The 20,516-nt window shown below is 33.6% G+C and overlaps 2 protein-coding genes across 5 annotated transcripts; one reads left to right on the forward strand and one right to left on the reverse strand.

Annotated features, from left to right (window-relative positions):
• Positions 1 to 851: 851 nt before the first annotated feature.
• On the reverse strand, positions 852 to 11,073 carry LOC134246549 (eEF1A lysine and N-terminal methyltransferase-like). Of its 3 annotated transcripts, none has more exons than XM_062728934.1 (14): positions 10,992 to 11,073; positions 9,106 to 9,242; positions 8,443 to 8,671; positions 6,649 to 6,857; positions 6,242 to 6,365; positions 6,021 to 6,139; positions 5,494 to 5,628; positions 3,812 to 3,998; positions 3,268 to 3,448; positions 2,732 to 2,854; positions 2,564 to 2,637; positions 2,191 to 2,326; positions 1,384 to 1,512; positions 852 to 1,223 (listed from the first exon to the last, which is right to left on the reverse strand). In XM_062728934.1, the coding sequence occupies exons 2-14, from the start codon at positions 9,195 to 9,197 to the stop codon at positions 892 to 894; spliced, it is 2,070 nt and encodes a 689-aa protein (XP_062584918.1). In that variant the 5' UTR covers positions 9,198 to 9,242; positions 10,992 to 11,073; the 3' UTR covers positions 852 to 891. The 3 variants fall into 3 exon arrangements, with proteins under 3 accessions (XP_062584918.1, XP_062584919.1, XP_062584917.1); XM_062728935.1 differs by having other exon boundaries at positions 10,956 to 11,056; XM_062728933.1 differs by having other exon boundaries at positions 10,868 to 11,054.
• Positions 11,074 to 11,144: 71 nt separating this feature from the next.
• On the forward strand, positions 11,145 to 19,170 carry LOC134246550 (target of rapamycin complex 2 subunit MAPKAP1-like). Of its 2 annotated transcripts, none has more exons than XM_062728936.1 (12): positions 11,145 to 11,177; positions 11,863 to 12,046; positions 13,060 to 13,148; positions 13,409 to 13,522; positions 13,749 to 13,906; positions 14,064 to 14,233; positions 14,384 to 14,560; positions 14,975 to 15,084; positions 15,267 to 15,374; positions 15,626 to 15,760; positions 18,378 to 18,509; positions 18,739 to 19,170. In XM_062728936.1, exons 2-12 carry the CDS (start codon positions 11,913 to 11,915, stop codon positions 18,939 to 18,941), a joined length of 1,530 nt encoding a protein of 509 aa, XP_062584920.1. In that variant the 5' UTR covers positions 11,145 to 11,177; positions 11,863 to 11,912; the 3' UTR covers positions 18,942 to 19,170. The 2 variants fall into 2 exon arrangements, with proteins under 2 accessions (XP_062584920.1, XP_062584921.1); XM_062728937.1 differs by lacking the exon at positions 11,145 to 11,177 and adding an exon at positions 11,610 to 11,670.
• The last annotated feature ends 1,346 nt before the right edge of the window (positions 19,171 to 20,516 follow it).

Consider the following 20,516-nt stretch of genomic DNA (forward strand, 5'->3'; position numbering starts at 1 on the left):
CCTGTTTACAATAATGAAAATGTTTTTAACATTTATTTTAACACCGTGTTCATTTCCAAAATACTAAAGGTACCAGCCATTTACCCCAGGAAAATGTTCTCGAGATTCAGCATTATCAGAAGCTGATCAAAGGCAGATAACTCTGTGTTAAATACCAGAAGTCTCTGATGAGACTGTAGCTCTACTCGTCTGTACCTATAACAAAAGAAAAGAAGCACTTGTATTTGAAACTCTGCAACAGGCAGCAATAAATAGAATTGTGTACCTTAGTGTAGCCTACTCATGTGTCAATTTCTATTGAAATCCGGCAAAAACTGAAGGTTAGGTAGAATAGTATTTTTAATTTTAGTGACCATAGTGACACCCTTCATCGAAATCAAAAAGCAATGCATTAAATTATGTATCTTAGTGTAGTCTACTTATGTGCCAAGTAATACTGAAATCAGACCAAAACTGTAGAAGGAGTAGGCTAGTAGCGTTTTAAGGGAATTTCTGAGAAATTTCTAATTTAGTAACCATGACAACACCATTCATCAAAATCGACATGGAAGCACTACTTTATGTATTTAATAGTGTTGTCTACTTTTTATACTGATATTGCATAATGATAATGTCACATCATCAATAGAAAATACCTAAACTGAACATAACAAAATATAAATTTTCTTTCTGTAGTAGTCTTGTTGCCCAAAAAATATTTTCTATACATGTACTAGTCTGTATATATATTATTTCCCAATTACCATCGTTTTCAGCAAAAGAGAGATAACTCAGAAGTAAAATTTTTCTCTCCAGTCCACTACAAATGGCAAACTGAGAACCTTCTAAAATTAAATGAAAACAAAGAAATCTCAAATATAAAATCTGTATTTTCTCCCAACATTAAAGTTTTCATCTGCTCACCAGTGTCAACCCATCTAACATTTCTACAAGGTCAATGTCCACTTTGTTGTTAGATTCTGTTATAGACTTCTGTAACATTTTCACATTGGCACTAACAGTCTTAATTAATGGGTCCACTGATCCCCCTTTCTTCTTGTCCCCAGTGTCCGTTTTCTCTATGGGGTCAGGTAGGACAGGCTGAGAGGGTAAGGCATACAACACTGTGTTCACATCATCTGAGAAGTCTTTAGTATACACACATGGGAATACTTCCATAATATCATGGAAAACCTGACTTTTCAGTTTGTCATCTCTACAGACCACATTTATCATCAGTAAACCTTATAATAAAACAAAACATTATCAAATATCATATTTCAATTAAGAGTTTTTTCATGAAATTCTTAAGAAAAATAAATAAAGATTGAGGATTTCATTCCTTTTTGAAAATTAGCAGAAATAAAACATAACTGACTTTTTTCCTCCCCTAAATTAGCTTACCTGAATCTTTTAACAAGTCTTTGACAGTAGAAAGGAAAGATGTGGCTACAAAAGGCAGGGGAGGACAACTCATGCCCACCGTTCTATCCTTACTATCCACATCTAGGATTACGAGGTCCTTCTTCTGTCCTATAAAAGCAACACATAAAAAAAACATAAATTTTTACAGAATAATGCATATTTCTATAGATACTGTTTTAAAATATATATATATATATATATATATATATATATATATATATATATATATATATATATATATATATATATATATATATGTTATTAATTTAAAGTCAAATGTTAAAGTAAATTCAATAAATATTTTAGCAACATTTCTGCCCCCCTGTGTGGCAATACTAAAAATACCACTGAAAAGGATTAATTTTAAATGTTGAATGTCTGTGGAAACAGATTACGTCTCAAAAGGGTTGCAAAGTTACCAAGTTTGATGTCAGATCACAAAATACTGAAAGGGCAATAGTTTCTCATGTCCCTTGATCTTTCAACCTTTGACCTTTATATCAAAAAGGTTTATCTATTTCTTAGAAAGTACAAGTGTACAAAGTTAGAAATGCATCTGTAAAGCAAGAGTTTTCAATACATCATGCAGATCTTCATGTCAAGCAAAGATACTGAGCAGACAAAAGTCAGTCTTCTGACAGGTGAAAATAAATATGATCTTTTTTTATATAAAAAAAAAAATATGGTGTGTGTGTGTGTGTTGGGGGGGGGGGGGGGGGAGAAGTCTTGCTCCCCCCCCCCTGCAAGAATATTTTAATTACTGTTTTTAAAGCTACATGCACATACCCTCTCTTACTGCATCTTGTACAAATTTTATCCCATCAGCAACATGAACCCTCTGTTTCGAATCTTCTTGATATCCAAACCATTTCCTAGCCACCTCTACAATCTCTGGGTCTATATCCACACTATCTATCTCAATCTACAGTGTTTATAAATTACAAAATAAAACGAGGTCTTCGGGCCTTAATAGTAACAAAATTTTTCATCTTTTATAAACTCTTTCACTAAAAAAAAACTACAACATTGCAATCTGTAACCATTTTTTTTAACTAGTAAAGGAATTCAGCTTCTTGCCTGCCATCCCGGTACAAATAATGTTTAAAACATTTTTCCACACAAAATGGAGCACAGTGACACCAGTTAAGAGTTATCTTACCTGAGGTACATACTGATGTAGAAAGTTTGGCAGCCCCCCTCCTCCAAGACCAATCAACGAGCAGGTTAACTTCTCTGAGACAGAAACCATATCTTATTTAACAAAGAAGCTATTTTCACAGGTGTGCATGATATCATTTAATGCTTCGATAAATCACTTCAAACTCACCATCTTTATTTACAGCAGACTTGAGAAATCCCAATCCTGCAACCATAGCCACATAGTACTGACTGGCTAGGTAACTGTGATCTATGGTATGTTTCTTCTTCCCTTTGCCCTTCTTTTTTGTCTCTGTGAACAAAAACGTTTTCCCACAATATAAAACACAAAAAAATTCATACGGAAAAAAGAATTTAAATGAAAACTAGAGGTACTGTGAGGACTGATTTCACAAAATGATACCGTCTTCCCATTTGAGTATAACAGCAGAAGTCATTTTTTGCTAAATAGCACAAGATGAAAGTCTCATTAATTTCATACAGTTGTATAGAAGGAGTTAAGGATAACAGACGGGTACCCTTCCAATTTTATGGAAAGAATATCCGTGTTTCGCTATGGGAATTCCCAAGTATAAGTTTGAAATGATTTGAAGATGGACAACTTGGACATTTGGGACACATAATAAGTATGCAATTTTCATATTTAACATCAATGTTGCTGTGATAAAAACTGCTTTGAGATTTCTGACAGAGATGAAGAGCTACCTTGCTTTAGTCTGGCCTCTGATTGAATAACGTTTGGACAGGAAGTAAAGATGAGTCGCCTAAATATCTGACCGCCATCAGCTGCCACATCCTCCACGACGTAGTCGCCACTCAGCTGACTGTGACCCTCGCACACCACCGTGCGGCTCCCAATGTCCTCTCCCAGGGACAGGAAGGGGATCTGTAAAATAAGTGTGAACAGAAAAGCATCAATGCATAGACCTTAGGAGCACCTCTAAGATATTTGCTCTTAAAAATCTTCGCATTCTATATATAAAAGTATATTTATGTTTATTATACTTTGTGAATTAATGGAATTATATTAAATGTCTGATATCTTTTTCAAGCTAATATACATATACCTATATAATTCTTCCCTTTCTTTTGCCAGATGGCTGCTCAATTTATGAGATAGTCCAATCCATATTTTTAAGTAATACCATTTTATTCATTGGTAACAATTTTCAAATATTGTCTAACTTTCTGCATTACTAACATTTAAAACTTAACTTCTCCTTATAAATCTTAATATGCTGTCTTGTACCTGTACTCCATCTTTGAACCCTGGTGGTGCCAGCTCCATGACTTTAGAGGACAGCTCATGCTTGACACTGTCCATGTCAGAGTACGAGTGGTGCCTACTCAAGGAGACCACCACTAGCCGCTCAAAACCAGCATTCTTAGCCAAGTGGTTCCTCCCCTCCTCAGACCCAAACAGCCAGTCTGTCTCTCTATTAAACAGGGATATCAAAGAACCAGTTAGTAGACTTTTAATCAATTAATTAAAGATATTTGAACCAAACAACCAGTCTGCTTCTCTATTAAATCAGGATATCAAAGAACCAGTTAGATTCTGAGATATCAGAACTAAATAAACAGTAATCTTCTGTTTTTAATACAGATATCAGAAGTTTAGAACCAAAATGTTTTTTAATTACAACTCAATAATTATCATCTTTGAATAGTTCAAACAAAAGTGTTTATCTATTCTGTTATAATACCATTGCACATATACATATAAAATATACATTAGGCCAAAAAAAATTAATAAATTGTTTCTCAGGCGCAGCCGCATCAGTTCAAAAACAGCCGCATTGATCAATTTTATTGACATATGGAAAAGGGAAATAACCCAATTTTCTATTTTTCCAAGTTGAAAAAGAAAATCGAGTTATTGCCCTTTTCATAAATGTTAAGATAGACATTTTTATTAGAAAAACTATATCTTTCTTCTAAATCTACAGTATTTTATAAGTTAACTTTTAAATAAATGTTTGGAATAACATTATTTAAAGTTGAATATATATTATCACTAATTTCAGAGAACAAAACTTAAGAGTTAGTAGATATCATCTATTCTGCCACAATAAGAAGTCTTTCAGATCCGTTAGAAAGTTTTATTTGACAGATAGATAACCCTGTGCAAGTGTGCATGTGCACAAATGTGTATCACTATGTGTGATGTGTTGGTAAAAAGCTACAATAGAATAAAAAACCATAGCAAGTAATGACAGGTACTGCTTTCCATAGAAAAATTTCTCAAAACAGGATTCATATCATATAAACAAATTAGAAGTATAATCTCTAAACATCATTAACTAACTGTAACTTTATCATTAATATCAAATTTCTTTCATAAAATATATTTTTAAGACAAATACAGACTTGTTAATTAATGACTTTAAACGATGACATAAATAGCGCACCATACTCTAAGCACATGGCAAAATATCATTTGTAAATTATGCAGAACTGCGTAAATATGCATAGTTGACATTAAACAAACAAGTGTAGGATGATATTAACTAAAGAATAAACAAAGTATCAAGACTTTAAACTACTTACACCGTGGATTACAGGCGTTTGACAGGTAGAAAATAAACTTGCCGAGCAGTATGGCGGCATAAACACACAAGATTAACTCGTACTTAAAACATTCGTATTGACCTAAGTCTAACTGACATAGTCGTACAACAAAAATTCTTATGACTAGAAAATAATGGAAAAATAGACAGAACATCATCATTTTATTGAACAAATGACTTTAAAAAAAGGTGTAGACTACATCCTGCTTCAAAAAAAAAAAAAAAAAAGCCTGCCTGCCGTATTGAATTTAGATTTTTTTGGCCTGAGAAACAATTTATTAATTTTTTTTGGCCTTAATACCAGCTATAAAGTATTATTTTTGTTACAAGAAACTTCATTTTCATAAAATTTTCAAGTTACCTCCCCTGAGGAACAATAAATATGGCGAACTTCCTGAGGCCTGTCTCTGGAACATCCACGATATGAAGGGTGTACCGAGGTTCTGATGATGAGGATGTGAACAGGGTCAAGGAAACCTGCTCACCGTACAAGTTCCTATAATATCAATTTTACTTCTGAGAAGTTAGATAAACCGTAATATTCAGTGGTAATGATCTTTATGGTCATCTGTAACATTATATCAATTACAGGTAATTTTTTTTATTTAAGGTATAAATATTCTCATGTAGAGTGTTCAGATAAATAATTAGGATTTTTTGTGATATATTTATTTAAAATGCATTCATTAATGAATTTATGAGTTTTCGATGTTTTTTAATTAACTTATTTCCTTTCTATACATGTACTTTTGGAGTTTACAGGATCTATATGAACATGTCTGATGAATTATGTCATATTCATTAAGGAGTACACAGCCTCCCTTTGTATACATAATCCTTTTAGGTGAACACTGTTTTCCTTTTTTAATATAGAGTTGTTTCCCTTACCTCTTACTTAGTTTCTGTCTAATCATGGCATAATACTGCACCTCTTTGATCAGAGTCTTCATTTCATCTACAGAGTTATATCGACTGATTTTATCTTCAGAGCTGCTTATTTCAAGTATCTACCAAATAAAAATATTACATGGAAGAACAAATTATGCTAACAACATGTTAGAAAATCTCATGATTTTTAACCAATGTCAAATTTTGTTTCCTTTACTTACTGGTTTCATGTTTGGCATTTTCTTGAATTTGGTGAACACAACAGCAAACACAGGTAGAGTAAAATCTTTGTCCGTATTTTCAGAATTCTCTGTTTCTATCTTATGAATTCTAACAGGCCATCCCCTACAAATATAATCCATAATACACACCCTTCTTATTCTCAGGGCTAAATTTGGCTTGTGTAAATCTCTCTCTTAATTAACAATTATAGTCTTGTGAATTCCTGTTAACAGTGAGATTTTATTTTAGTAGTACTAGTAAAAAATAATGTTCTGATTAAATATATGCAATAAAAGTTACAATTAAGAACATCCGAAATTCATTATAGCACAGAGTTACTTCTCAACAACCAACATGCGTAGTTCCCAATAACTCATTTTTGTGCAATAACTTAAGAGAAACTCACACTTCAGGGAAATACTGTAGAGTTTTGTTCAATATATGGTCCTGCATTAAAGAAATGCAAATGTATCGACCACCCAGCTTCAGTACTCGTCCAATTTCACTGAACATTTTATCGATGTCTTTAGTCACAGCATCAGAGTCGTCGACCATTAGGGCATCTAATGTCCCCTTGTCCAAGACAACACTAAATGAGGAATCTTCAAAATCCATCTGAAAACCAGACAAGCAAATTCAAAGAATTGTGGTCCCTCGCTTTCGGTGCCTTGTGGGTGTTATGTCAAATATGAACGCCCTATCATATGTCATTTAGAAATTATCACCAAAGTTAATTTTTTTAAAAATAAGGTCAATCGTGAAGGCCAACATCAAGGAATCAGAAATCATAGCATGCTTGGAAATATCTTGTCATAGGTACTGCACATGTCAAATATCAAAGCCCTATCTCTTCTCAATCAAAAGTTAAAAGGAACAAGATGCGCTTGTGAAACACTGATGACCCTGTATGGCAACAAGGTGAAATTTAAACTTTTCTTAAATGCAAATTAAATATATTGGTACCCAAATTTTGAAAAGTAGGTCAAACTCCAAGGTCAAGGTAAAAGGGTCAAAGTTCTTGGCATCCAATGAAAGGTCTTCTCACAAGCATTACTTATGTGAAGTATGAAAGTCCTAGTCCTTACCATTCAAAATTTATGGCCAGGGTTAAAGTTTTTAAAAAGTAAGTCAAACTCCAAGGTCAAAGTCAAAGTTGTTGATATCCAATGAAAGGTCTTGTCACAAGGAATAAATATGTTAAGTATGAATGCCCTTAGCCTTCAAAAGTTATGATCAAGGTTTTTTTTTTTTAAAGTAGGTCAAACTCGAGGGCCAAGGTCCGAGAAGATCAAATATCCTGTTATCCAATGAAAGGTCTTGTGAAAAGGAATAAATATGTGAAGTATGAAAGCCCTAACCCTAACCCTTCAAAAGTTATGGCCAAGGTTAAAGTTTTTAAAAAGTGGGCCAAACTCCAAGGTCAAGGTCAGAAGGTCAAAGTTCTTGTTATCCAATGAAAGGACTTTTCACAAGTATTACATATGTGAAGTATGAAAATCCTAGCCCTTACCCTTTTAAAGTTATGGCCAAGGTTCAAGTTTTTTCATAAGTACGGAAATCTCCAAGGTCAAGGTCAAAAGGTCAAAGTTGTTGATATCCAATGAAAGGTCTTTCCACAACGAATACATATGTGAAATATAAAAGTCTACCATTCAAAAGTTATGGCTAAAGTAAAAATTAAAAAATTTTGTGTAAAAGTGGGTCAAACTCCAACGTAAAAAGGTCAAATTTGGTGGTACTCAAAGAAAAATCTTTTCACAAGGAATACACATGTGAAATATGAAAGTCATAGCTCCACTAAATCAAAAGTTATGGCAAGGTTGAAGTTTTTGTGACGGAGGGACAGACAGACAGACGAATGAGATTTAATGTCCCCTCGCTTTCGCGAAAGTGGGGGACAAAAACAGGTTAATACTACATGCAAGTAACTCAATTTGTCACACATTGTCTACTTCATCATCAGACACCGATGGGTGATCTTGTCAATTACATAGCATTCTTAACATTATGACAAGTAAAAGATAAGATCATCCATGGGGGGTTACAATGATAGAAGACTCTCACTCTTTATGCAAGAAACATTATCTATTCTATTCGTATGAAGTTCAGAAAGCACATTTCAAATGTAAAATAAAATTTCTAAAAAAATTATTATAAACATATCCTCATCCAATATAAATTTAACAAAATAACACCTTACATTGAGTGCATCCATTTTGATGTACTTCATGTCCGGTCTTTGTGCCTTATTTCTGTCAATCATCTGTCGCACGACCACGTCGCTGATATCGATGTTTGTGATGTCATGGTGACCAACATCGTACAGATTCTCACTCAGCACAGAGTTACCACAACCGATTACCAGGATCTTGTCTGATGTCTTCACGTACTTATGTAGAACTCCACAAAGCTCTGGATATTCTCCATACCTAGAGCAGAACATATGCTAGAAGTGAGGCTAATTCGTAAAAATAAAATGTGTGTTACAAAGGTATCAACAACCTTATATTTTTGATGCTAAAAATCAAAACTAAAAAAAATTTGTTTTGTTCACTGGGCAGCTTCATCATTAACAAGGATCATTTAATCATCAATTTATAAATTTGGGCTCCTTATATATTTCAAATAAAATCTATAATAGTAATGAGACTTTCTTTAAATTACATTCAAAATATTACACAATTTTCAGCATCATTGGAAACCATGGGTTTTCTCTTCATTACACTATATTCTCCCACGGGTTGAATGAAAATAGTGTAACAGAGAGAAAACCTGTGGGTTCCAATGATGCAATTACAGAAAAAAACATACATAGCATTATTATTCTTATCATAAGGTAATAATGATAAAAAGAGAAAAATACCACTCAAATGCCTTTGTTCCTCGCTTTTTGAAAAAATTTTCCCAATACTCAGCCGAGTGGAAGTCTTTGTAATTTTGAGGAAGCAGATTCATGTTGTTTTTTCAGCATTTACATATTCATCCACAATGATGCAAATCCTGCCAAAAAATTCATATGTTAAAAAAAAATAATGAAATATCTAGAGCACTGAATATTTACTGCATCTCTCTCATTACACTTTGCGAATGTCAGACACCTTGACCCAAGGACATCTCGGCCCAATGACACCTCAGCCCAGACAGGTCAGCCAATCTATATGACACCTCGGCCTGAGCTAAATTTCAATGCAAAATATATTATATTTCCTATTCCAGAATTTGGATTTAAATAAAATATAATATTGAGCAAAAAAAATAAAAACGATCATTTTTTCTTCTAAATTATAAAGAAAATGCCTCTAAGGCTCTAACTTATTATCTACAAAACAAAGAAAAGACCAACACCTTGAGGTTAAAATTGTGGAAGATTCTCACGTGTGGATACCGAAAGGTATTCAATAGGGTCTGTAACTAAAGTTATAAACTTAAAAGTATAAAACAGATCAACAACACTTCGTGAGAATGCAGCAATAAATTTCTTTTGTTGACCGGTTTCGACCTGTGACGGTCGTCATCAGAACAATCAAGCATGTAAATTTATCTAATGAAGTAAAAAATGCGGATGACATTGCTATATACATCTACATCTATATATTATCTACAAGTATAATCAAAATGAGAAGACATAATTAAGGTGCTAATTCATTAACAAAGAAAATGCCAAGACACATTCTTTAATGGAGTGTCAAGTGTGTGTCAAATATACTGGCAATTATTTATGATAGGTTAATTATGAGAGGACTCTTTAACATTTCTTCTGAAAACATTCATGAAAGTTAATTACTTGATACAACCATATTGTATTCATATTTCATATAACTACATTTTTCTCATTCTCGCATTAACCTCCCAAGCCAAAAAGAAAATTTACCAACATGTTTACATGTAGTCCATTACTTTTCACAGATAAATCATTATTAAATCATCATTATATAAATGGCATATCCCATTTGTTTCAAATCCCCAGGGAAACAATGCAAAATGATACAACAACATACATTTTTATAATAGTAATATATTCATTTAATCATAAGAAAGAAATGCTACTACGTTAACGGAATAAAATATTACTAAGCATATATATCGCACTTCCACAAGAGTGAGATGCGGGTTAAGGACTTACATAGTTCTAAATGATATCATAGACCTCTCCCTCTTCCCAATTTGATTTTTATGAAGAAAATCGTTTAATCATCAGGAAGAGTTATTTTAAAAATTGAATGAATTTATAATAACCTTAATTCAGACACTGGATTAATTTTTTTGTCACTAAATTTTACTTAGGCCGTGGTGTCTTTAATGCGGGCTGATGTGTCAATAATTTTGAGCCGACCTGTCAGGGCCAAGGTGTCAGTCGTAACAGGCTGAGGTGTCGTTGGGCCAAGATGTCTGTCTAACCACTATGCACACTGCATGTATTTAAAAAAGGAGTTTTACAATGACAAAGATTTTATATCTGATTGTCTGAATGTAGTATGAAAGTTTTTTTTTACAAACTATGTAGAATTAAATAATATCCAGTATTACAGGCTGTTAGTTGACAACAACTGAAACAGAGGATTCTTTCCCGATTTCCTGTTCTGCTGTATATAGAACAAGTATGGGAGAGTGCCTTTTACAAGAACGAAGCATTTACAATGTTTACAAAAAGTGGAGTGACACTGCGTAGAATGACGTTTGTGAGGGTTATTGTCAAACACGTGGGTCTCTTACTATGTAACTGCCAAAAGTTTAGGCATTAATTCTCACTTTTTTTCAAATTACTTCAACATCCACGCTGTTTGTGAATTGTCTGCAAGCACATTTTTTTCCCATCCATGTTGTCTTGATACCTATAATACCAATCTTGCATGTCAAATTATAAAACGTTTTCTTGATCAAGATGAGGGAAGCTGTCTTTTGTACCTTTAATTACGGAAGAGCTATGTCAGGAAGGTGATGACTGTTTTCTATACCTCTTTATTCTGTATTAAATTATGGGATACGAATGCATGATCTATTGTATGATATTCTGATTGTTTGTTGTCCGAACTTCGTTTGATTTTCTTTTGAATGCCATTTTCTTACAGTGATAAGAGCGGTTTCATTATTTTGCTGCTGAATAATGTATTGCCTTATTTAATTATATGAAAGCCTGAAACTGTCAGAGGATCTTCACTTGCATTTAAATATACTATGAAAAAGAAAAGAGATGACTCAGATGATTATCTTTTGATAATTATTAGTATAATTTTAAACACGACATACTTTTTGGAAATTAGTTTTATCATTTTACCTTCTGTGCATACAAGTAAACCCCACCATGTTCGCTCTAATAAAGCTGCAGAGTACATGTATTTCTTTTTGGGTTATACTAGGAGAATTGAAAATGTTATCAATAAAGAGAAAAAATTGGAAACAGGCATTAATCCGAGCAGTGATTAAGGGAGTGAGTGTAGCAAGCACTTCTGTCACTCTTTGAAGCTCATTTTCTCGCTATTTTCAATTGATTGATAAAATTGCCAACTCTTTGGGTTATATATATTATAACAATAAATCTTTAATGTTCTCTATTTGTAAAAATTATAAATGTGCCATTTTACAGACATTTTAGCATAAACATTTATTTATGTCTTTACAGATTGAGCTGAAATTGTAGTACCAAAACAGATTTCACAAATTAACAGAATCATGGCGATGATGGACAATGCAGCCTTTTTACTCTCTCATATACGTAATTCATTTATAACAAGTGATGATACTGGCATGTGTGAATTAATTATTGAGAATGATGAAGCCAACAGAGATACTAAAAAATTGTCAAGGTATGAAACTAGCTCCTACCGTAAATCTGGAATTTTACGTCAATTTATTTTTGTGAAGCTGGGTCAAAAAGCTGTTGATTAATTTTTTTGTTTCCAAATTTTGCGAATTGTCATTGGTGCTCAAATTAGAAAGCACTTAAAATTTTCCTAAAAGTCTATAAGTTACATACGTACATACAATCTAAAGCAATGCCAATGTTCTATAATCAGATAAAAATAATAAAAGATCTTAACTGTGTAAGGTTTCATAACATTTTATTAATTAAATCATGCATGTAATAAATTATAGAAAATAATGTTACCTTTTACTAGCTTTTTAATAAAATCATTTTGTAAAACGTCGTTAGTTAATATTAAATTACATAATGCATATTATTATATAGTCTATATTCCCTATATATAATCTTTACAAGCGCAAACAGTTCATAACACTAAATATTCACTGGATTTGGGGCCGTATTCACCGGAGGGTCCGTGCACATGCAACAGCATTGTGACATCACAATCAATACCTCAAACAATGTTGTAAACAATGGTTGCAATGGCCACAGCAAGCTGCGTATCTGAGCAGTAAAAATATTATACAAACCTATTTCAGGATTATTTTTAAACATTTGGACATCTTACAAAACAAAACTCGGAAAGGAAAACATGACATATTACTACAGAGATGACAAACCATATTCATCACCGAAAGAGTCCATAATTGTATATTAAACAATGTTTTTTTTATTTGAGTTGATCATTTATCTTTAAGAAAAATATTTTTGTGAATGCAACGCACGCGCAGATTTGCTAATAATTTGTCTACAGTAAAAAATTTCCAGATTTACGGTATTACATTTTGATAATACATGTATACAATCTGTGATTTTCCACAAGCTTTGATGTAAACAGGGATCTGTTCCCTGTTCTATCTACATTTGCAAGGATATTGCTCCCTGTAAATGTAGAGTTAGATAAAGTATGTTTCTAATTTTTCCAAAATTTGCATCTTTTGTATAATTTTTTAGGCTTGATGGATCCTTAACTGACAGTGGAACAGAGTTTTCAGATCATGAGCTTTCTACTTCTTATGACATTCTTCCAGACATGGGATATGGTCTGTTTTTTGTATTACGTATTAATTACCAATAACTTGGTAATTAAGTGTCTGTCATTTTTCCCTCTTTTAAATTCACCTTAGTATGATGACATTTACCTTACAGTTAAGCATAGATAATAATTTTCTTGATGTGCAAGTATGCTTTCATTTCCTCAGCTAAATCCTGTAATAATTTAAGATTTTAGAAAGACGTATAATTTATTAATAATTAAGAAAACTTTTGATGATATATATATTTTAACAACATACTTTGACAGGACATAGATTAAGATCCAACACTGCACAGCGACTGGAAAGATTAAAGAAGGAGAAGAAAAGTCAACGAAAAGTCAAAAATATCTCCTGGCGTGACTGTCCATCAGACTACACAGGTACTGACTAGTTAACTGCCTCCTGTAAATGTATGTGACATCCATGGCGTATATTTAAAACTCTTTGCTCTTTTCGTCTGGAAGTTTTACTTTCATAATCATTCATATGCATTGTGGTGTAATATTTGTTTTCTGCAAACAAATACATGTAATTACAATGTACTTTTAAATATTGGATATCTATTTTGATATTTAATTAAGAAAATCTTGTATCTTTTTTTTTAAGCTGAAGATAAAGGTCATCTGTTTGAGAAGAAGTCACTGCCGTACCCAGACTCAGACCCAGGGGAGTTCTCAAAAGCTTCCAAACTGTCTCAGCAAATAGAGAACTACGCCAATCTAGGAGAAAACCCATTCCTTGAATATGCAAAGTTTGATGGAAGGGTGTGTTGAAAATTTATTTAGGGATCTTATATTTTTATTTCATCTTTCAAGCAGTGTAATTATACTACAAGCAGTTCAATTCAAATGTCTCTGTAGATGTTATGTCTTTATAAATGCCTTTTGTCGATTTTCCCCCTATAATTTTGTATTTTTTTAGGCAAGTGTGGGGACTCTATCTAAGAAAATTGACATCTTTTTAACCATGTGTCCACCAGGAATGAGGGAATATCCAATCACAGTTATTGTTGTAGCAACAGCTAAAATTCAAGATCTGATTGGTTTAATTTGTTGGCAATACACCAATGAAGAAAGAGAACCAAAGCTGAAGTAAGACATTTGAATTTAACTTTTTTCTTTTTTTAAAATATGTTTGAATGGGCAGAGATGATTTGTACTTTAGATTTATGTTCTTCATCTGAGAACTTTTAAATATGATAATTTAGTAGATGTACTTATATAAGTGTTCATGTTTTGTAGTGAGAACATAGAGATGTACTGCCTTCACATCGCTGAAGACGATGGTGAAGTAGACACAGATTTCCCCAGTCTGGATAATAGAGAACCTGTCTCTAAGTTTGGATTCTCTAAGCTGGCTCTGGTAGAGAAGGATATTCCCCCTCCCGCCAATAACCGCTCCACTCACGTTGTCACTGTGTAAGTAAATGTGTATCTACAACTACTAAATGTAATATATTATCAAAGCTACCAAACATAATATATAATCAAGACTAAAGTATGTCAGCACAATTAATGTGGTTTTATGATAAATAATATTTTCTTGATACAATGACATATCTGGTAACTGACCTTTAAAGGATAAATAAATTCAATATCTGACAAAAAACTGAATTCAGATAGTTTTCATCAAGACATACCCTCCCCAAAAAAAAAGTTACCATAGAAATTTTCTTACAATGTCTTGTAATGAGAGATTGAATTTATTTATCAGATATCTTCTTAACTCATCACTCATCAATATTACAAGCTACACACAGTTCTTTTCTTAGAAGAACGAAAGCCTCAATATCAAAGACTGAAAGTCCAGTGATTTTTTTTTTGTATTTTCAGACATGTTCCAAACAGAGGATTTAACAAATTTCAAGTAGAAAATATGAATACAACAATCCGAGAAATTCTACAGAGAGTACTCAAGAGGAGGAAAGTTAAAATAAGACCAGGTGACCTCTCTTATACATTACACACATAAACAGCACTGTATATCTTGGACTAAACACAGACTAACGAAGGACAAGATTTATGACAAAAATTCATGTTAACTGTAATTGTTCTTGTAAGTATTCATATTAAAATATTATTAGACACTGAGTAAAAATGGTAGTAATCTGAATTTCCTCTGCAGGCCAGCAGTACAATATGGAGAAACAGAGTGAGCCTGGGGTGTCATTAGAGCTGGATGCTACTCTGGCCAGCATGGACACACTCGAGTTCTGTCTTGTCAGGGAAAACAGTAAGTATCTTCTGTGTTACATTTGGTTTTGGAGTTATTTACCAGTAGTGTGACAAAACACATATTTATTTGATATTTGCAGCATACCAGTTCTTAACCAAAGAATGTAATCAATGAAAATATACATATAACTGGTGCAAAATCTCTTTATCGACAGACTTTTAAAAAATAATTGATTTTCTTTGTCTGTTTTTCATGAAATTGATGAATTTTACTCAAATGAAACAAAGACATTGTTACTTGCTGATCAGGTACAAGAGGGGAAGTGGAAGATGAAAGAGAAGGAGACTTGTCGACCATTGCAGACTCACTTACAAGTCATCAGTATAAGAGTTACATAGTCAACATGATACACAGACTGAGGACTAACACAGAAGTCCAGCTAGGTAAGGAGTTACATAGTCAACGTGATACACAGACTGAGGTCCAACACAGAAGTCCAGCTAGGTAAGGAGTTACATAGTCAACATGATACACAGACTGAGGACTAACACAGAAGTCCAGCTAGGTAAGGAGTTACATAGTCAACGTGATACACAGACTGAGGTCTAACACAGAAGTCCAGCTAGGTAAGGAGTTACATAGTCAACGTGATACACAGACTGAGGTCTAACACAGAAGTCCAGCTAGGTAGGGAGTTACATAGTCAACAGGATACACAGACTGAGGACTAATACAGAAGTCCAGCTAGGTAAGGAGTTACATAGTCAACATGATGCACAGACTGAGGACTAACGCAGAAGTCCAGCTAGGTAGGGAGTTACATAGTCAACATGATACACAGACTGAGGACTAATACAGAAGTCCAGCTAGGTAGGGAGTTACATAATCAACATGATACACAGGCTGAGAACTAACACAGAAGTCCAGCTAGGTAAGGAGTTACATAGTCAACATGATACACAGGCTGAGAACTAACAAAGAAGTAGACCTAGGTAAGCAGTGACATAGTCAACATGATGCACAGACTGAGGACTAATACAGAAGTCCAGCTAGGTAAGGAGTTACCTAGTCAACATGAAACACAGACTGGAACTAACAAAGAAGTCCAGCTAGGTAGGGAGTTACATAGTCAACATGATGCACAGACTGAGGACTAATGCAGAAGTCCAGCTAGGTAAGGAGTTACCTAGTCAACATGAAACACAGAAGTCCAGCTAGGTAGGGAGTTACATAGTCAACATGAAACACAGAAGTCCAGCTAGGTAAGGAGTTACATAGTCAACATGAAACACAGACTGGAACTAATACAGAAGTCCAGCTAGGTAGGGAGTTACATAGTCAACATGATACACACTGAGGACTAACACAGAAGTCCAGCTAGGTAGGGAGTTACATAGTCAACATGATACACACTGAGGACTAACACAGAAGTCCAGCTAGGTAGGGAGTTACATAGTCAACATGATGCACAGACTTAGGACTAACACAGAAGTCCAGCTAGGTAGGGAGTTACATAGTCAACATGATACACAGTCTGAGGACTAACACAGAAGTCCAGCTAGGTAGGGAGTTACATAGTCAACATGATACACACTGAGGACTAACGCAGAAGTCCAGTTAGGTAGGGAGTTACATAGTCAACATGATACACAGGCTGAGAACTAACACAGAAGTAGACCTAGGTAAGCAGTGACATAGTCAACATGATGCACAGACTGAGGACTAATACAGAAGTCCAGCTAGGTAAGGAGTTACCTAGTCAACATGAAACACAGAAGTCCAGCTAGGTAAGGAGTTACATAGTCAACATGAAACACAGACTGAGGACTAACACAGATTTCCAGCTAGGTAGGGAGTTACATAGTCAACATGATACACAGACTGAGGACTAACACAGAAGTCCAGCTAGGTAGGGAGTTACATAGTCAACACGATACACAGACTGAGGACTAACACAGAAGTCCAGTTAGGTAGGGAGTTACATAGTCAGCATGATACACAGACTGAGGACTAACACAGAAGTCCAGCTAGGTAGGGAGTTACATAGTGAACATGATGCACAGACTGAGGACTAATACAGAAGTCCAGCTAGGTAAGGAGTTACATAGTCAACATGATGCACAGACTGAGGACTAACACAGAAGTCCAGCTAGGTAGGGAGTTACATAGTCAACATGATACACACTGAGGACTAACACAGAAGTCCAGCTAGGCCAAAATAAAATTATAGTTTGTTTGGAATTGCCTCCCGCCTCATTGAAATGCCCCCTCCTGAAAAAAATTTATTGACCAAAAGTAGGAAGATTTTTTTTTTTATTTAATCAATTTTTTTTGCCCATTACATGTATCACATGCACCATACAAAACACTGAAATAAAGTGTCAGATCTATTTAAAATTAGGTTTTCAATTAAAAAAATGATAATTTCCCTCCCTCCCTCCTGTGTCTGAGACCCTTCTGGCGGCAATTCCAAACAAACAATTTTTTAAGGATGGCCCTAGGTAGGGAGTTACATAGTCAACAAGATACACACTGAGGACTAACACAGAAGTCCAGCTAAGTAGGGAGTTACATAGTCAACATGATACACACTGAGGACTAACACAGAAGTCCAGCTAGGTAGGGAGTTACATAGTCAACATGATACACACTGAGGACTAACACAGAAGTCCAGCTAGGTAGGGAGTTACATAGTCAACATGATGCACAGACTTAGGACTAACACAGAAGTCCAGCTAGGTAAGGAGATACTACTGCAAAATGATTGATCAGATACATTGTCAAATTTGGTATCATACAATGATGATTATATTACTACAAGGTGAGACGTGAAAGGGATAGAATTAAAGAGACTTATGATTTCATTTTCAAGTGTTTTAGCCCAAGTAAAAAAAGGATTTTTTTTTAAATGGCTTTTGCCTATGAATTGGAAATTCAATTATTTTAGTCATAATACATACAATTTTATGCAGGTTGTATTACTGAGAAACTATAATTTAGTTTATCAGGAAGAGAAAGATAATATTGCAAATTGAATGACATTCAATGTCTCTATTGTAGGAATAAGTGGAGAGAAGGTAGAAATAGACCCAGTAGGTACAAAGGGCTCGGTCAAGTTCCTACGACAGAAAGCTGCTACTTATCCAGCTGATACGATAGCATCAGCAGACATCATAGAGGAAAAATCAAACGGTAAGGAGTATTGGACTTTTCAAACTGTAAGAGGGTCAAAGTGTACAAGCTTTTGTAACAAAAAATGTTGAAAATGTTCATGATGTCTGTACATTAATTTGTGGAATTTTGGCACATTATTTTTATTCATGTTGATAGTCATAACTTGTATGAAAATGCAAATATTTTTAGGAGCAGATGATAAATAATTCACCACTGTTAGAAACATATCTTTTAATTTTTATTCCAGGGAAATCGATGTTCCGCTTGACCTACTTTACAGATAAAGACAGTTATAAACATCATGATTTTGAAACTGATGACGATATCGCTCATGAAATAGTGCAAAAAATTAAAAACATTCTGGAAATGAGACTCAGTCCTGTACGCAAAGATTACATGGCGAACAAAGAGAGGAAGCTAAAGAAGAGAGAGTCATTAAGATTTAGTTAGCGTTTATCATTATACGGTAAAACTTGTCTAATCTACACACTATCGAGGTCCATGGGAATTGGCCAAAATAGAAATAAGAGTGGTTTTAAAGGACATTTTAAAGAATTGAAATTATTAAAAGGAACTTAAAGTTAAGATTGTCAGACAATATTTTGGAATACACAACATCTCTCATCCAGATTGGACAAGTTTTACTGTAAATATTTACAGTACTGAATCAAACTATCTCAGGTGCAATTTTTCCACAAATTTATGTAGAAAGATTGCTTAAAATAATATATAGAAATAAATATAAAAATCTTTAAAATAAAAAGATCTCAAAATGCAAACACTTTAACGGTTTTTTTTTCTCCTGGTTAAGATTTTTTTTGCACTTGTGACTGATGATAAAATGATATGTTTGGGTTTATAAGGGCTTGTGGAGTCAGTATTGAGAACACTGTTAAACAGAATTATTCAAGATTTTTAAGGATGCATACTGTTAATTGAAAAAAATTGTATCAAGATATATAATGATTTTTACCGAAAAATCAAGATAATATCATGATAGTTTTACAAACAATTTTTACAAAACATCACTTCCATTTCTTTTATTTACTTAAAATGAAAGGGTATACTGCTGAAATTGTACTTCCATAAAATGTAGGTCACAGTTGTATAAGTGAAAATTAACAACTTTATAATAATAATTTGTAGCATGAAAAAAGAAAAAATGATGCTTAGAGGAACCAAATTGTTGATAAAAGTTGTATTCACTGTATTCATTGTTATTCATCAGCAATATTCCGTGTGGGGTTTTTTTTCGTTAAAAAATTGTTGTGGTTTCATAATATCTTGTTCAACACCATATTGGGGGGTAGAGCTAGACCACAAAGTTAACAATGTTGCAAATATTCTTAACAATTGCCTCGGATACCATAGCTGTCATGAAGTGCAATTATCAAAAAATTTTGTTACCTTTGAATGATCTGGATTCAGAATATTGATATATCCCATTATTTGTTAGTAGCATTTATGTGGAAATGAGCTTGGTTCTCATTAATAATGAACCTGATTCATTCTCCAAATATGTGCAAATTTGCTCAGATGATTAAGGTCATAACATAATATATTTCATAAAATGACAAGCTCCAATGATATTCCAACACAAAGATTAGACAGTTTCTTTTTCTAAGACCTTGAGATTGCTCAAAAACGACCTCCATTGGTTCAAGTCACAGAACCATTTATTTGGCCTCAGATATATTAAGGACAAGAAAGAATAATTTCCAATTCTTTGACCTTGTCCAATTCACTTTTTATGAAGGTCATGCTACTTAACCAGATCATAGGCGACATGTATAATTTTGCATAATTTCTGGAGTCGGCCAAAAAAGACGTAAGAATCTAGTGCTTAACGATAAATCATGAAGTTGATCTGTTTATATGCCAGTACTGATACACTCCAATTTTTCACTATCATTCTGCAGACTAATTAATATGATAGACATTTTTTGGTCTTTGAAGAATACATTACATGTATGTACAAAGATAGGTACTAGAATATTTGTCTCATTTTATATATTTATGATTTAC

Source organism: Saccostrea cucullata, unplaced genomic scaffold (genome assembly GCF_032062105.1).
Source record: "Saccostrea cucullata isolate Sc308-1 unplaced genomic scaffold, CSIRO_AGI_Scuc_v1 ctg29, whole genome shotgun sequence".
In the NCBI taxonomy this organism is placed as follows: Eukaryota; Metazoa; Mollusca; class Bivalvia; order Ostreida; family Ostreidae; genus Saccostrea; species Saccostrea cuccullata.

Bases quoted from the DNA above. Each gene is read 5' to 3' on its own strand.
- LOC134246549 (XM_062728934.1), bottom strand. From the start codon at position 9,197: ATGAATCTGCTTCCTCAAAATTACAAAGACTTCCACTCGGCTGAGTAT. The intron at 3,449-3,811 runs GTACAAGACAGC...CTTATTTTACAG, and splicing joins GGTTCAAAGATGGAGTACAG to ATCCCCTTCCTGTCCCTGGG. The intron at 2,638-2,731 runs GTGAGTTTGAAG...TTTCTGTCTCAG, and splicing joins GTCTGCTGTAAATAAAGATG to AGAAGTTAACCTGCTCGTTG.
- LOC134246550 (XM_062728936.1), top strand. From the start codon at position 11,913: ATGGCGATGATGGACAATGCAGCCTTTTTACTCTCTCATATACGTAAT. The intron at 15,085-15,266 runs GTGACCTCTCTT...TTTCCTCTGCAG, and splicing joins GAAAGTTAAAATAAGACCAG to GCCAGCAGTACAATATGGAG. The intron at 15,375-15,625 runs GTAAGTATCTTC...CTTGCTGATCAG, and splicing joins CTGTCTTGTCAGGGAAAACA to GTACAAGAGGGGAAGTGGAA.